The sequence below is a fragment of the Lemur catta genome, chromosome 9, assembly GCF_020740605.2.
Source record: "Lemur catta isolate mLemCat1 chromosome 9, mLemCat1.pri, whole genome shotgun sequence".
NCBI lineage: Eukaryota > Metazoa > Chordata > Mammalia > Primates > Lemuridae > Lemur > Lemur catta.
The window spans coordinates 79560333-79577530 of NC_059136.1; the positions used below are offsets into that span (position 1 = coordinate 79560333).

Below are 17198 nucleotides of genomic sequence, written 5' to 3' on the forward strand. Positions count from 1 at the left end.
TATAATTACTGTTTGCATCTCCAAACAAAGCACATAAATCTTCCTGCAATACCGCTGATGTAATGTCTCTGTGTTACTTTTGGGAGTATTTGAAGTGGGCAAGCATCCAAAGTTGATAGTTAATTCTGATCAGCGAAAGAACTAGAGTAGATGTCTGGGTTGAACATTGTAACAAAGCAAACATAATCATCCATTTGAATCCTTTATTCTAGACATTACAAAATTAATTTATCTAAAAAGGGTAAATTCCCTTTGAAAATACCAATTGATGTGTTTGTATTTTTTTGTATTCTTATACTTATTTATACTTTTAATAAATGTCTCTGAAACATATACTTGGGCTTAAAATAATGAGGAAACAGAAGTGTTTCAAGTATTTTCTAGAACTAGTTTCGTGAATCATTTTGTTGTTTGAAAGGACTTGAGAGATTTTCTATACCAGTGATTTTCAAAGAACATTCTCAAAGAACCCTTAACTAGAGATGATCTGCTGCTGGAATTGAATACTAGCAGTATTCGTACAATTCAAAGAAATGATAGGCCATATTTTCCATAATTTTTGCAACACTTAGGAATCTGCTATTTGATTACTAGCATGTAGTATTTAATAAATACATGTTAAATATGTAAAATTATATTTTTAAAAAACATTGTACAAATGTTTTTGAAGTTCACAGTATGTGTGTGTACATATGTATCTGTTTGACAGCTGTCCCTAAGTAAATACACAGATATCCTATGGTATTTCATGAAAAAATATAATTTCACCTGGTTTGCTACTTGAATAAGGTTGAGAAGGTTGATACAGACAAAATTGTTCGTATTACTGATGAGTCTTACAGAATATAAGTCTTCTTGCCTAAAGTCTTTGTAGATCTAGTGGTTAGAACTTAAATCCAGTAGATCTTACTGTAAGTCTAAAGATTTTTTTCTCTGTCCACACCATCAGTGTTAATTTATCCCAAGTTTATAAAAAACATTTGAGAAACATTTTTCTATTATATTTCTTAAAATGTTAAGTAATTTTCGCTACACTCAAGATAAAAGCTTTTAGCAGATTAAACAATTAACCTAGAGAATACATAGACCCTTATCTAAGGCAGAATATCTACAACAGCATATTCCAAGCTGTATTTGATAAATATGCACTAGATAATTCACTAAAAAGGGGTTTTCATTGCCAAACATATTTAAAAAACACTGTGTAGTATATTTCTTTCTTGAAGACATTATACTACAGACAACAGAAAGCCCATGAGAAAGCAAATTCATTAACCTTATATTAGTAATGATTCCAGGAAAATAAATAATTAAGTATCCAACACAAGAGGTTAGAAAACGAATAACAAAGAAGTAAACTAATTAGAAAACTGAATAATGATAGAAAAGAAATGATAAAAACAATTTCAGAACCTAGATGAACTAGATGATTTTGTAGGAAAATATAAATTACCAAAACTGACCACAGAAGAAGAAAAAAAAATTCTGTTGCCTTAGAGGTAAAATAAGTAGTCGAACAGCTAGCTTCTACCATCTTCCCCCACTTGAGATGATGACCACAATCCTTCAGTGACCTTGTAGCACTGCCTGCATTCTTACTTTATTTTCCTGGGCTATCCAGTCTCTTGTTTTCAGAGACAACTTGCCTGTAATATGTAGTGGCAACTACTCTCCTCTTACCTCTCTTTGGACAAGCACAGCAAGATCCTTTTAAATCATGTCATATTATGTCACTTCCCTGCTTAAAAACTTCCAATGGCTTCTCACATGTGGAATAAGTTCTGATTTGCTGCCTGGCTACTTCTCAGACCTAGTTTTCTACCACTCATGTCTTGACTCACGGCTCTCCAGGTACAAGGAATACTTGGTATTTCTCAAAAATTCCCTAATATGTTACTTCCTAAGGCCTTTGCACTTGCTTTCCTATTTCCTTAGAACACTTTCTCCTTCAGGCATTTCCATGCCTAGAATTCTCACGTCATTCAAATGTGTATTCAAACATCACCTCCTAAAGGAGCCCATTGCTCTATTCCTTTACCCTGCTTTATTTTTCTTCTGAGCCCATCTCACTTGTTGATATGCATGCATGTGTATATATATGTATGTATTTGGTAATTTCATGAGGGTAATCTAACATCCCTAGGGACTAAAATAGTCCCTAGCATGAAATAGCCCTTAATAAATATTGTTTGAATTATTAATTTAATTCACATACTGCTTTGGCAAATAGAGACGGGCAGGAAGAGGACCAAGTCAGTAATATCCTAGAGTGTAAAAGGGAGGAGTGCCTTCTCCCACCATATTTGGTAGGCTGATTTCTGGGAGTCTGCCAAGAATGTAAATGGAATAGGTGTGATCACTTAGAAAGATTATCTTGTCTGTCAGAAAGAGGTGATAGAACCCTAGGGAGTATCAAAATTTTTAAAAATTGTTTTTTGTTGAGATAAAATTCATTTAACACAAAATTAACTATTTTAAAGTGTACAATTCAGTGGCATTTAGTACATTCACAGTGTTTTTCAACCATCACCACTGTCTAATTCCAGAACATTTGTATCGCTCCCAAAAGAAACCCCATTCTCATTAACAGTTACTTTCCACGTCCCCTCATCTGAGCTGCTGACAGCCACTACTCATCTTTCTTTATGGGTTTGTCTATTCTGGATATTTCATCTAAATGGAATCATACAGTATGTACCCTTTTGTTTCTAGATTCTTTCACTTAGCATAATACAAGTTCATCCATATTGTAGCATGTGGTCTTACTTCATTCCTTTGTATGATACTTTGTATAATACTCCATTGTGTGGATATACCACATTTTGTTTATCCGCTCATCACTTAACAGACCTTTGGGTTATTTCCACTTTTTGGCTATTAAAAGTAGTGTTGCTGTGAACATTTATGTGCAAGTTTTGTTTAAATACCTGTTTTTGTTTTTCTTGGGTATGTATCTAGGGGTGGAGTTGCTGTATCAAATAGTAATTCTATGTTTAACTTCTTGAGGAACTCCTGTTTTCCACAGCAACTGTGTCATTTCACATTCCCAACAGAATGTTTAAGGGTTCCAGTTTTTCCATATCTTTGCCAACACTTGTTGATTTGTGTATTTTTAAATTTGTTTGTTTGTTTTTTACTATGGACATCCTAGTAGGTGTGCAGCGGTAGCTCACTGGGGTTTTGGTTTGCATTTCTGTAATGGGAATGTCAACGTTATAAGCCTGGGCTCCAGAAAGATGGGTTAAGAGAAGAGACAAAGAATGGACAGAGAGGTAGTAGGACTTTGTGGTCAGCTTGGTCTTGTAGACGTACAGAGTCCTCAGCGTTCCCTTTGGTAACTGATGTCCTGCAGCTGACCTTTGGCCTGTAGAGATCTTCAGAATCTGCCGGATCTCATATGTCTAGTTAGACTTAAGTTGCCTTGATATTCCAAGTCCAGTATGACTTATCCAAAATTTATAGTTAGTACTTCTGTAGTTTACAGTGCTCATTTATCCAGTTCGTTCAGAGGCAGCATAGTGTAGCAGTTAAGAGCATGGGCTCTGGAGTGAGATTGCTTGGGCTCAAATGCTGGCTGAAATCAGGTGGCCTTGGGAAAATTAATGTCTCTGTTCCTCCATTTCCTTATCTGTGAAATGAAGTTGGGGTTGTTGCGGGGATTGAATGAGATTAGTGTCTAAGTGCTTGGAATAGTGCCTGGCACATAGTAAGTGCTTTGTATGTTTTTGCCATAATTACCATAATGGTGATGGTGATGATGATTTATCCAGATATCCATTTAGGGAAGGGACAAGAACAGCTTTATGTTGGATCCAAATGTGGGATTGAGGGTGGTAATTGTATGTTTACAATAATGGGCTTGAGAACATTTTCTGCTTTCCATAGTCCTGATTGTGGGCTAGTGTCAGTGACCCAGTGCAAGTTATTTATTCTCTTGCTTCATATTTTATATTCCATAAATCATTCCACTAATTTTTTAAATTTAATTTTGAACACAGATTTACCTTTGGACAGGGACTAGACTTGCTTCAATTAAATATTTTCTTCCATTTTTGCTCCAGTACAACCATATTATTTTTAAAAACTTGAAATTATGAAACACAAGAACATCATTTACAATTCTATCACTTCAAAACACCCTATCCCAGCTTTTAGTACCTATCTTTATATTTTCCCCTAGGCATTTAAAACATAATTTCAATAATTCTACAAATAGAATAAAATATCCTTATATCTCTTAAAAGTATACTTTCAGCTGACCTATGAATCTTTTCTAATCTGTCATAATTTTTAAAATTCCTCAAGAATTAACAATCAGATCTCATAAAAGATATATTTTCAAAATTTATAGTTGTGAATAGAGAAAGAACTGTCTCCTATCTAGACATTTTATATACATACGAGTTTGAAAGTATGCCAAGGACTATTTTATAACTTTATGATAAAAACCTGTTATTTTTCTATAGCAAAGAAGGAATGCTGAGCAGTGCCAAAAAGTGTACAAAGAGTCAAAATAATCAACATGTCATTTGATTCTAAGGTTTGGCCTTTAGAGTTCTTTAAACATAAATTCTGCAAATATTTTACAGATAAGTAAACTGAAATAGAAAGGTTAAGTGACATTTCTGTTTTCAGTCAATGTTAGGAATAAACATAGAAGTCCAGAGCCTTCCCTTATTAGATCAGAAGATAACATTTTCATATATTTTAAGACATAAACCTGTAGAGGAGATATGAACATTTAAGCTGTGTTGAGATTTATGAATAATGCTATCAAATAAAATGAGGTAATTATTTTTCAATTTTTAAAAGTTCTAAGGTTATTTGGAATATGTCTTTCTCACCTTGTAAAAATGATACTTAGGAAAGTGGAGATATTAGAGAATAAAGCAGTTATGGAATGGTAGGGAGGACACATGGATTTTGGTTGTTTAGAAAGATAATACAAAATCAGTCCACAAAGAGGGCATCAGATGAAGTAACTTTAGGGAGGATGGCAAGGATAGAAAGTTGTTATAACTAACAGTCAAATATAAACGAATGTAAAATCTTCCCTTTACTCAGAAGCAAAATGAAATGTGAGGAATGTCAAGTATTAATTCAAAGGAACCAAATGTACAGTCTTTATTGTTGTATTGATTTATGGTGTCTTGAGGATAGGCCACATCTCAAGACTTTTTGGGGATCTAAAGAAAAGGAAGCTTTTGTTTTATTTTATTTTTTTAGATACAGGGTCTTGGTCTGTCACCTAGGTTACAGTGAGTGAGCTATCGCAGCCTCAAACTCCTGTGCTCAAGCAATTCTCCTGCCTTAGCCTCCCGAGTAGCTAGGACTGTAGGCACATGCCACCATGCCCGGCTAATTTTTCTTATTGTTTGTAGAGACAGTGTCTCATTATGTTGCCCAGGCTGATCTCAAACTCCTGGTCTCCCGAAGTGCTGGGATTATAGGTGTGAGCCACCATGCCTGGCCTATTTGTTTATTTTTTATTAGACTTCTAGCAGGTAGAGGGCAAGGAAGCATGAGGAAAAGGTTTGCAGGCAATCTTTATAAAATTTAAACTATTAGGCAGTGTGGCACATGTTGCCCATTGTTCTGACTTTCCACTCTGATATGTCACTCAGTTATGTCTGTTCTTTATTTGACATGCTGTGGAAATGCGGTATTTCCTCATGGAGTTCTGTTTGTTTCAGCAGCCATTCAGTGAAACACCTCTGAAGTGGGTTTTAGTTTAGATTTCTTGCATTAGGTTCTCTGGTCTGCCAAGGGGATAGCCCATTTCATAAGCAAAAGTGAATACAAATAGCCAAGGGTAAAGCAGATTTTTAGGAAACACCTTAAGAATTTCCTAAACTCTGAAATTAGGCAGACTTGAATTTGACTCCCAGCAATTCTTGTGGGGAGATTTGTTACCCCTAGGGTGACCTTGGGGACATCTCCTGTCTCACCAGGCTGCTGTGAGGATTAAATGAGAAGGAGATATGAAAGACTTAACCGTGGTGCTGTTAGGATTGTGTGTGGTCCCTTGCTTGAATGGAGTTTGAAGCAATTGCCAAGTTGCACAGGCCACACTGTGGGATGTAGTGATATCCTGGAGCAGTGGCTCTCAGACCTTTAGTGTACAAAGAGTCACCAGCGCAACTTGAGATTTTTGTTCCATCTCCAGAGACTCTGATTCAGCAGAGCAGGGTTGGAGCATAGGAATCTGCATTTTTGAACAAGCATTAAAGGTGATTCTGATGAAAGTAGGATCACACTTTGGAGACTGTGGTAAGAGAAGACATTTGACCCTGAAACTTAAATAGCCTGGGTCGTTTGATGAGTTTTCCTGGCTCATCTTTTGACACTAGTCACTATGGAGATCTAACCATTGACCACAAAATTCTGCTTGAGAAAAATCATTCAAGAATAGCTATGTTAAATTAGGTAAATGCATACTAACTTGTAGAAATATAACTATCATTTATTGTAAGTACCTTATCAAAAGTAAGCTTAATGTTTGAAATAAACAAAAACAGAAGGAACTCCATTAAATAGAACATATCAACCTTTAAAGTTAATAAACTTTGGGTGTTTCTGTACGAAAGGAAATAAATATTTTGAGACCAGGACCTAACATACAAAAACCATTCTGCATTATCTCTTCTATAATTCAGTCTGGATGCCATTTAATGAGAGTACTCTGGTTAATCTTAATTGCCATGATGATATGAAGAGATGTGATATATAAGGTATTGAGACCACGTGGGGTATATTTTTAAGAATCATTGTTAAGTAAGAGGATGAAGTGAAACTGAAATGAAACAAGTCAGGCATCCAGTCTTGGTATTTCCTGTAGTTAGTGCTAGAATATTTTACTCTTTATGTTAAAAATACAACATACTTAATGTTCCCTCTGATACTTATATGATATAATTTATGTATACATATATATCTACATGCATGCACATACACATACATAGAGCAATATTTGATGACCAAAAAGGAAGAGGCCCCAAGGGCTCTTTAGTGTGCAATTAATAATTTTGGTCAGAAAATCAGCAGATTGTTTCAGTATGGTTATATGTTATGACATCATATTCCAGTAAAGTTATAATGAACAGAAATTTTGTTTGTCTCTGTGGCAAACCAAAATGAGTTTTGTAATTGTCAGCAGGCCTTAGTGATTATAGTGGCGCCCACTCCCTCTACCATAGTTAAAGGTCTGTTAGCATTCCAGTTGTGGACCTCTGTTTTCAGAAGTTTATAATTAATTGTAAACATTTGCTCTATGGTGAAAGCTTGCCACATAAAATCTCGGTTCAAGAGTAAATTTCTGATTTCGAGTTGTCTGTTTTAATGTTTTATAGTAGAACTAGTTAAAATATGCATAAAGTTCTGTGGACATGGGAAAACTTAATTTTGTGAGGTACAAAGTGAAGATAATCTGCATTATTTGTATTAGTCTGTTGAAATTTCTGTATAAAAAGATTTAAGATAAAATAGGTGATAGAAAATTATACCCTTCAGTACGGTAGTTACTGTAATCAAAGTGCAGAAAAGATTGTGGTTTTTAATACTTTCTAGTTTTTGCATGTTAAAAGTAGTCTTTTACTATAAGTGATTCTTTAATTTTTTAGTATTTGCTAATTAAAAAGTGAGAACCTATGACTTACATAATAAAAACATCCTTAAAACACTTAATGTTTAGGGAGGATACAAAGGCATGGAAATAAAAACACCTTAAGACAAATTAGTAGAAAACTGTAGACCAAGAACATTGACTTGAAGTTAAGAGTTTAGAACAGCAACTTTTTCTTTTTTTCATACTCTAGATTTCTCCACTCCATTTGATACTGTTGATTATCCCTGTCCCTGACATTGCTTGTAATTTCTCTTCCAACTCTGACCCTCTTTCATCTCCTTTACTGCCACCTGTTGTTTCCCCTGCACTTTGATCATAGGCATCAATCAGATCCCAGCCTTAGGCACTTTTTTGCTTCCTTTACACTTCCCTTTTCCAGGTGTTTATCCACACTCATGGTTTCAATTACTGCCTTGAAAATCTGCATCTTCAGTACCGATTGACATCTCTAGTCCTTCACCTTAAACCTTGTGAAGGTTTAAGGCCTTGGGGCCACATGTGGCCTTCTGGATCCTTTTTTTTTTTTTTTTTTTTGAGATAGTCTCGCTCCGTTGCCCTGACTAGAGTGCCGTGGCGTCAGCCTAGCTCACAGCAACCTCAAACTACTGGGCTTAAGCGATCCTCCTGCCTCAGCCTCCTGAGTAGCTGGGACTACAGGCATGTGCCACCATACCCGGCTAATTTTTTCTATGTATTTTTAGTTGGGCAGATAATTTCTTTCTATTTTTAGTAGAGATGGGGTCTCACTCTTGCTCAGGCTGGTCTCGAACTCCTGACCTCGAGCAATCCACCCGCCTTGACCTCCCAAGTGCTAGGATTACAGGTGTGAGCCACCGCGCCCGGCCCTTCTGGATCCTTGAGTGCAGCCTTTTGAGTGAATTTTACAGAACAAATCCTTTTAATAAACGGATTTGTTCTGTAAAGTGTGGATTCAGTCAAGGGGCCACACTTGGGGATCTGGAGGGCCACATGTGGCCTTGAGGCCACAGGTTCCCCATCCCTTGATCTGCCCAGTGAATTCTTACATGAGGGCTCTGTCCAATTTTTCTCAGGTTGAACATAAAACAACACTACTTGGATGGCCAATAATCATCTGAAACACAGTAGGACTTCAGTTGGACTTCTTTTTGCTTGTAAAAAAAACACTTTCCAGCACTGGAGTGATTTTTAACTTAATTTTTCATCATTATAATAGAAAATCCACCATTCCATCAAAATCAGTCCTATTCATTTTGCTAAATTGCTCAATTCATTGGTCATATTTCTCAGTCATCATTTTACTTGTGAATAACATTAGATACGGTCAATCCCTCCCTTCTCCTTGATATATTTTTTCCCATTTGGCTATTAGGAAGGACATCATGCTTGCCTGGTTTTCTTCCTATCACCCCTCCCACAGGCTTTAAATACCACCTGTATATTGATGATTCCCAAATTTTGTCTCCACCTTGGGTCTCTTTCCTAAAGTCCAGACTCATAAATCCAGCTGTCCACTTGACTTCTCTAATTGGTTATCTAATAGGTCTAATAATTGAACATCTCTAAAAGAGAGCTACTCATAGTTACCCCCAGCAAACCCTGTTCTTTTGCAGTCTTCACTGTCTTAACATATGGTATTACATCTTTCAGTTGCTTAGTTCCAAAACCCTAGGGTCATCCTTGACACCCTCCTCCCCTAATATTCCATAGCCAGTCCTTGGGTAAACCCATTTCTACTTTCAAAATTCATGTAGAATACAACAACTTCTCATCATTTCCACTGCTACACCCTAGTTCAGGTCACTGTCACCTTTTCCCTGGATTATCATAGTAGCTTCCTGTTAGATCTCCTTAGTTCCACCATCGTTCCCCCGCTACAGTCTGTCCTCAACATAGTCAGATGATCCTTCTAAGATGTAAGTCCAATCATGTCACATCTCTGCTCAGAACCTTCCAGTGGCTGGTCATTTCACTCAAAATAAAAGTCAGATCCTTCCAACGACTTCTAGGGCAAGCTCTATGGAATCTGGCCACCTGTTACTTCTCATCTAGTAGCTTTCCTTCTTTCACGTCCTCAACTCTAGCCAGGCAGGCCTCCTCTGAGTTACTTGAATATGCATGGCACACTCCTGCCTCCTGGCCTTTGCACTTGATGTTTTCCCTGCCTCAAATGCACTGTCCCAGATATCTGCATGGGTTGTTCCCTTACTTATTTCAGGTCTTCACACAGTTGTTATCTTCTCAATGAAACCTACCTTGGCTACCTATCTTAAACCCACATCCTTGACACTTTTGAACCCTTCCCTCTTTACTTTTTCTTACATCTGTCTCTAGAATACTAGGTATTCTACATATTTATCTTATTTATTGTCTTCCTCACTATAATGTGTTTTTTTATTCATTGTCACATTCCCCTGTCACATAGAAGGCACTCTATAAGTAATTGTTGAATTAATGGATTTTATTGCATATCCTCTTAATGTTTTCTTCTTAATTTCTTTTAGGTTTGCTCTTCTTGCAGTCTCTTTTATGCCCTCATATCTTCATTATTGAAGCTTTCTAGTCATGCTTCATTACCTCAGTCTCATTAAACACAAACCTGTTAAAATTTTTCACCTTAAAATACATTTTAATATGACACTGCCTGCTTAAGAATTGTCTTAAACTTCTTATTCTTTCTTATGTTGAATCTGATCTCCTTATTGCTTTGCATCATACTAAGTCTATTTCTCTGTCCCCATACTTCTAATCATAATTATCTTCTGCTAGAAGCCCAGTAATCTGCACATTGTCACCTAAATGGGCTTGCCTGTCTCTTGCCTCTGTAGTAGCTTCCCCATTTTTACTGTATTTATGTTTAGTGTTGCATTCTATATGTGCTTTTAATGGAGATCAGTATACACTATTAACTATAGATATATTGACTCACACTTTATCTTTTGCGAGTGTATTCATGAGGTTAAAATTTTATTAGGATTAATAAGAGGGTATAGTACATTGCATAGTTGGTATCATTTTATACAAAAGAAATCTTACTAATGATTGTAGAGTGGTTTTATTGAACTACCATTAATGTTTTTACTTTCTTATTTTAGGTATCATTGCCCAATGCCTAAGATCTTTTATGTTCAGCTAACTGTAGGAAATAATGAATTTTTTGGGGAAGGAAAGACTCGACAAGCTGCTAGACACAATGCTGCAATGAAAGCCCTTCAAGCACTGCAGAATGAACCTATTCCAGAAAAATCACATCAGGTGTGGTATTGCTGCATGTGATAATCTCTTTCTTTTACTCTCCCTGTGAGATTATTGTGAAGACAAATAAATGCATTTTATAAATAAAAGAAATAATCTGTTCTAATAGGGTAGAATACTGGAGTGGTAATCTGCTAAAATTTGCTTCTCAGACTACCTGTCTACTATACTAGATTCATGTGTTCCTGCCAAGATGACTTTACCTTTCAGAACTTTAGTTCACCTCTCTAGTTCACAGGCAATTGAGGATTTTGGGATATGTACAAGGATGAGAAATAATATTCATTTGCCTTGCAGTTAATGCTATTGCTTTTGCTATTGCAGCTAATGCTAAGGAAACTCATAGTCTCATCAAGATAAAGAAGCAATAAAATGATGTGTTTATTGAGCATAGATTATGTTATGTTCATCTATAATCAAGGAATTTAAAGTGGAGGAGATTTTTATGGATTTTTTAGTCCTACTTTATTTTACAAATGAGAATATTGAGATTATTCTTGAGTAAGCTCACTCATCTTCATGGCTTTAGCTGCTTTCTCCATTGACTTCAAAATAGTATCTCTAGCTCAGGCATGTCCTACCTATAGTATAGTTGCCATCTTATTGCACTTTTCCACTTAGTTATTTCAAACCCTATAGTTCAACCTCTACAATTCTCCCTTCCCCAAATCTGTTGTTGTTCCTCCTTTGAGATTTATCTTAATGGAAGCCTTAGGTATTTTTCTGCTTATAGTCTTTCATTATAACTCTTACCTATTTATCTGTTTTCCCACTAGATCATAAGGTTTTTGACAGCAGGAATACTTCTCTTTATCTCTAATGGTTCCACTATGTTCAGCATATATGATGGCCCTCCAGGAGTATGTGTTAAATAAGTGAATTGGTGCCAATGCCAGACTCAGAGCTCCAGCATCCCGTACTCTTCATGTAACTTGCTCTTCATAGATCATGTTAGAATATCAGTGGGGAATTATGGAGTGGTAGGAATAGGGAGGGTAGAGATTTCTAAAATAAGAGTACTAGGTCTGGGGAAATAAGATCAACTCAAGTTAGTGTATAGTTGAGTAAAAGACTTGCAAACTCAGCATTAAATTATTCTACTTCAGGAAAAAACTAAAAACCAAGTAACAGCCTGCAGCAAAGCCCTTGACTACTGTAATTACATGGGAATCCACTAGATACAGTCTACAGTTTGTTGTTTTTCATTGTATTTTAGATAGGCTCTCTTTACTGTAGCATATTTGTAAAGTTTGTTATAAAAGGCAGGATTCAGATTCAATATTATCCTTTTTTTTTTGTAATTTAGAATGGTGAATCAGGAAAAGAAATGGATGATGACAAAGATGCAAATAAATCTGAGATCAGCTTAGTGTTTGAAATTGCTCTGAAGCGAAATATGCCTGTCAGTTTTGAGGTATGTGCTCAGTATAAATCTTCTAGTTTTTCTTATTGCTCTGGTTACTCTAAACAAACAAATAATTAACTGGTATACTAGTATCCTGCAAGAGTTAATGTGCTTCCTTATGTTTATATATATGATTTTCATTATAAAACTTATTTTCTGGGTATATGATAATTTGTAGTACCCTATAGGATTTGGTGTTTTAAATAGGATCAAATTAAAAATACTAAAGTTAGTATATAGTGACACGTATATATGTTAACATCCAATTTCTTTTTTTTTTATCTTAGCATATTACGGGGGTACAAATGTTTAGGTTACATATATTTCCTTTGCCCCACTCAAGTCAGAAATTCAAGTGTGTCTATCCCCCAGATGGTGCATACACACCCATTAGGTGTGACTATACCCAGCCCCTGCACCCCCCTCCCACCTGCCCGATACCCTATGAATGTTACTACTATGTATGCACATAAGTGTTGATCAGTTAATACCAATTTGGTGGTCAGTACATGTGGTGCTTGTTTTTCCATTCTTGTGATACTTCACTTAGCAGAATGGGCTCCAACTCTATCCAGTGTAATACAAGAGGTGCCAGATCACTATTGTTTTTTGTGGCTGAGTAGAATTCCATGGTATACATATACCACATTTTATTAATGCTCTCATGTATTGATGGGCACTTGGGTTGTTCCCACATCTTTGCAGTTATAATTTGTGCTGCTATAAACATTCTAGTGCAGAGATCTTTTTTATAGAATGTCTTTTTTTCCTTTGGGTAAAAGCCCAACAGTGCGATTGCTGGATCAAATGGTAGTTCTACTTGTAACTCTTTGAGGTGTCTCCATATTACTTTCCACAGAGGCTGTACGAGTTTGCAGTCCCACCAGCAGTGTATGAGTGTTCCTATCTCTCTGCATCCACACCAACATTTATTGTTTTGGGACTTTTTGATAAGGGCCACTCTCACTGTAGATAAGTGATATCTCATTGTGGTTTTGATTTGCATTTCCCTGATGATTAGAGATGCTAAGCATTTTTTCATATGTTTGTTGGCCATTAGTCTGTCTTTTTTTGAAAAGTTTCTGTTCATGTCCTTTGCCCACTTTTTAATGGGGTTGTTTGATTTTTTCTTGCTGATTTTCCTGAGTTCTATATAGATTGTATATTTTCTATATAGATTTCTATATAGATATATTTTCTGTATAGATTCTATATTTTCCTGAGTTCTATATTGCTCTATATAGGTTCTAGTTATCGGGTGCAGAACATGCAAATATTTTCTACCATTCTGTAGATTGTCTGTTTGCTCTTGTGATAGTTTCCTTGGCTGTGCAGAAGCTTTTTAATTTGGTCGGGTCCCATTTATTTATTTTTGTTGTTTCTGTGATTGCCTTTGAGGTCTTCTTCATAAGTTCTTTCCTTAAGCCAATGTCTATTAGAGTTTTTCCAACATTTTCTTCTAGAATTCTTACTTTCATGCCTTAGGTTTAAGTCTTATCCACCGTGGTTGATTTTTGTCAGAGGTATGGATCCTGTGATCCTGTTTAAGAGGTATGGATCCTGTTTCAATCTTCTATATGTAGCTATCCAATTTTCCCAGCACCATTTATTAAGGATTCTTTTCCCCAGTGTATGTTTTTGTCTGCTCTGTCAAAGATTAGATGGCTATATGAGGATGGTTTTATATATGGATTCTCAGTTCTGTTCCACTGGTCTGTGTCTCTTTTCTTGTGCCAATACCAAGCTGATTTAATAAACACAGCCCTGTAGTATAGTTTGAAGTCTGATAAATTAATACCTCCCATTTTGTTCTTATTGCCTAAAATTGCCTTTGCTAAATGGGGTCTTCTCTGGTTCCATACAAAGCGTAGAATTATTTTTTCTAGATCTGTGAAAAATGATGTTGGTATTTTAAAAGAGATTGCGTTGAATCTGTAGATCACTTTGGGTAGTATAGATGTTTTAACAATGTTGATTCTGCTGACCCATGAGCATGCTATGGTTTTCCACTTGTTTATGTCCTCTGCTATTTCCTTCCTCAGTGTTTCGTAGTTCTCCCTGTAGAGCTCTTTCACCTCCTTAATTAAATGTATTCCTAGGTATTTTATTTTCTTTGTTGTTCTTGTGAAGGATATTGAGTCTTTGATTTGGTTCTCAGTTTGGCTGTTGTTGGCATATAGGAATGCTACTGATTTCTGTACATTAAGTTTGTAACTTGAGACTTTGCTGAATTTATCAATTCCAGTAGTCTCATGGGAGAATCTTTGGGGTTTTCTAGATATAAGACCATGTCATCAGCAAAGAGCGATAGTTTGACCTCTTATGCCATCATTTGGATGCCCTCGATTTCCTTCTTTTGTCTGATTGCTCTGGCTAGAACTTCCAGCACTAAGTTGTGCTTCCTTCAACAGCACATATACTAAAATATCCAGTTTCTTTTAATTGTGCGGAGCCCAAAATATGTTTAATTAACAAAATCACTAAGAAATATTGAAGCAGGTCTTGATGTTATAGCCAGGTAAATATGTCACATATATATTTATAAAATTATATGAAATGTAAAAGCTAAAACTTTGAAAAACAATTATTATAATACTTCCCTTATTAAAAGGTCACTAATTTGGCAACTCATACCTGGACAGTAGGCAAGAACCAGGAAATAAGCTAAAACAGTTGTGGAGAATCCTTCTTCGAATTGTACGACATCTCCCTACTTAGAAAGCTCCCACGTTTTACTCATTGGCAGGATCATTTGATCTGGACTGAGAAACTGCTTGCTTTCTTCTTGGACATAATTCTGACAAGTTGTTTTATCTGGTTTCTCTTTCCATAAGGATTAAAAGCAGCAAAATGAGGAAGGCAGGGAGAGAATGTATTTGAGGGTCTATTGGTCCCAGCAAGAAATGATAGGGAAAATGTGGAAAACTTATCAAAAGTAACTGCATATACTGGAAAATTATTGGAACATGAGATCTTTTAAAGGCTACAATGAATGTGAACAGTTTTATAAGTTTTAGAAGCCCTTGGGGACATCAGTATATTATAGTATAAAATATTTGATGTTCATAATGATGATCTAATGTAAGCCATAAAAGGTTAAATATTTAGTATTCTCTCAAGTCAGTAAAGCATGTAATTTTTTTTAATTGAGAAGAATGTACATCAAAGTGGTTAAAATAAACAGTTCTGGTGTTTAACCTAGTAAACTTAAATTACTTGGAAAGTATGCTTATGGTAAATTCCTTATTCCTAAATAATGTTGGATTATTGAGGTATTGTCTTCATTCCTTTTCCTAATTGGTACCTAATATTAGAAAATAAAATTTCAATGTAATTTTCAGCGGTAAACCAACTGGATTATCTTTTATAGGTCCAAATGTTGAAGGAGACTAGCATTTTGAGCACTCAGGTTTTGGAAAGCATCTTTCCTCTAAAAACTGGCATAGTTTAAAAGTGAGAGCAGATTAAACAAGTTTTAGGAACATCACATTTATAACTGACAGAATCATAAATGCCTAGAAAGCTAGATATTTTTATGGCATACGTACTTACCTTAAGATCATGTCACAAGAGTAAATATCCCTTACTGTAAAGCAACCTTTGAGATCTCTGTAAAAAGCAGGTGTTTTTGAGAGGCTTCCACAGGTAGGATGCTTTGTGGGTTACAGAACTACAATAAGACATAGTGCTTGTCCTCCAGTAATTTACTCTTACACAGGAGAATGTTATAGATGTATGCAATTATATACAAATTATTCTAGATGGCCAGTCTAGGATGGTATCTAATCTAATACGCTAAGTTTTATGTTCTTAAATTTCCATATGACATGTTCCATAAGACATGGGGAAACCACAATTAGAATTGTCTGTTTTAAAGTAATAAAAAATGATTATGACTATGAATTGAATGTGTTTGTTTAGATTTCTTCTATTTCAGTTCATTAAGTATCAAGTGTCGTAAATGAATAGGCCTGATATAATATCTTCATAATAACTTTCTTAAAGAAATACTATAATTTTGGCATATTATCAATTTTGATTATTATGAATATTAAGAAAGAGTCATGTTGTAAGAATATATCTTAAATGTCTATACATTATTTAATATTTTACTTGTATTTAATAGGTTATTAAAGAAAGTGGACCACCACATATGAAAAGCTTTGTTACTCGAGTGTCGGTAGGAGAGTTTTCCGCAGAAGGAGAGGGAAATAGCAAAAAACTCTCTAAGAAACGTGCTGCAACCACCGTCCTACAGGAGCTTAAAAAACTTCCACCTCTTCCTGTGGTGGAAAAGCCTAAGCTATTTTTTAAAAAACGCCCTAAAACAATAGTAAAGGTAAGTATATGCCTGAAAACATCAGTCAGTCTTATTAAATACATATTATAGTAGCTATAGGTAGAAGTTTTTCCATAAGGCAGGTTTCTGAACCTATAGATTATATACAGTCCTGGAATCAAGGCAGGATGTGGGACTGTAAATTAGTGACAATTCTGTGTTGCTTTTTAAACATCTGTGTACCTGCTATTGTTCATCAGATAATCATAATACCTTAGGTATTTATAGTTTCTTATTGTTTAAAAAGTGCTTTTCCATTTCATGTCACCTTTAGTATAATCCTCATAATGACTGTGTAAGGTAGATGATGCTATCCCTCATTTTACAAATTATTTTGTATATAAGGTTTATAAAACATGTTCAAAGAATGTGCTCATTTTTATTCAGCTATCATGTGAAACAACCTGGACGACTCTGATCTCTAATCCAGTGTTCTTTCTGCACGCAGGCTGCTATATGTTAATAGTAACTTCTTAGGATATCATGAAATGGTTACAGGATACAGAGTAATAATCATAGAAATAATACTAATAATGGTGACAGCAGCAGCTAGAAATTAAAAAGCACTCTTTGTGCCAGACTTTATTCCAGCCTTT

At 35.5% G+C, this 17198-nt stretch overlaps 1 protein-coding gene across 8 annotated transcripts in view; it reads left to right on the plus strand.

The window, feature by feature from the left end:
- Positions 1–17198, plus strand: part of STAU2 (staufen double-stranded RNA binding protein 2) — a 295401-nt gene that overhangs the window by 104653 nt on the left and 173550 nt on the right. For all 8 annotated transcript variants that reach the window (XM_045561383.1, XM_045561387.1, XM_045561382.1 and 5 more), the window contains 3 exons: positions 10699–10858; positions 12165–12272; positions 16390–16602. In XM_045561383.1, the coding sequence (XP_045417339.1) occupies positions 10699–10858; positions 12165–12272; positions 16390–16602 (481 nt within the window). The remainder of the gene's footprint in view (positions 1–10698; positions 10859–12164; positions 12273–16389; positions 16603–17198) is intronic.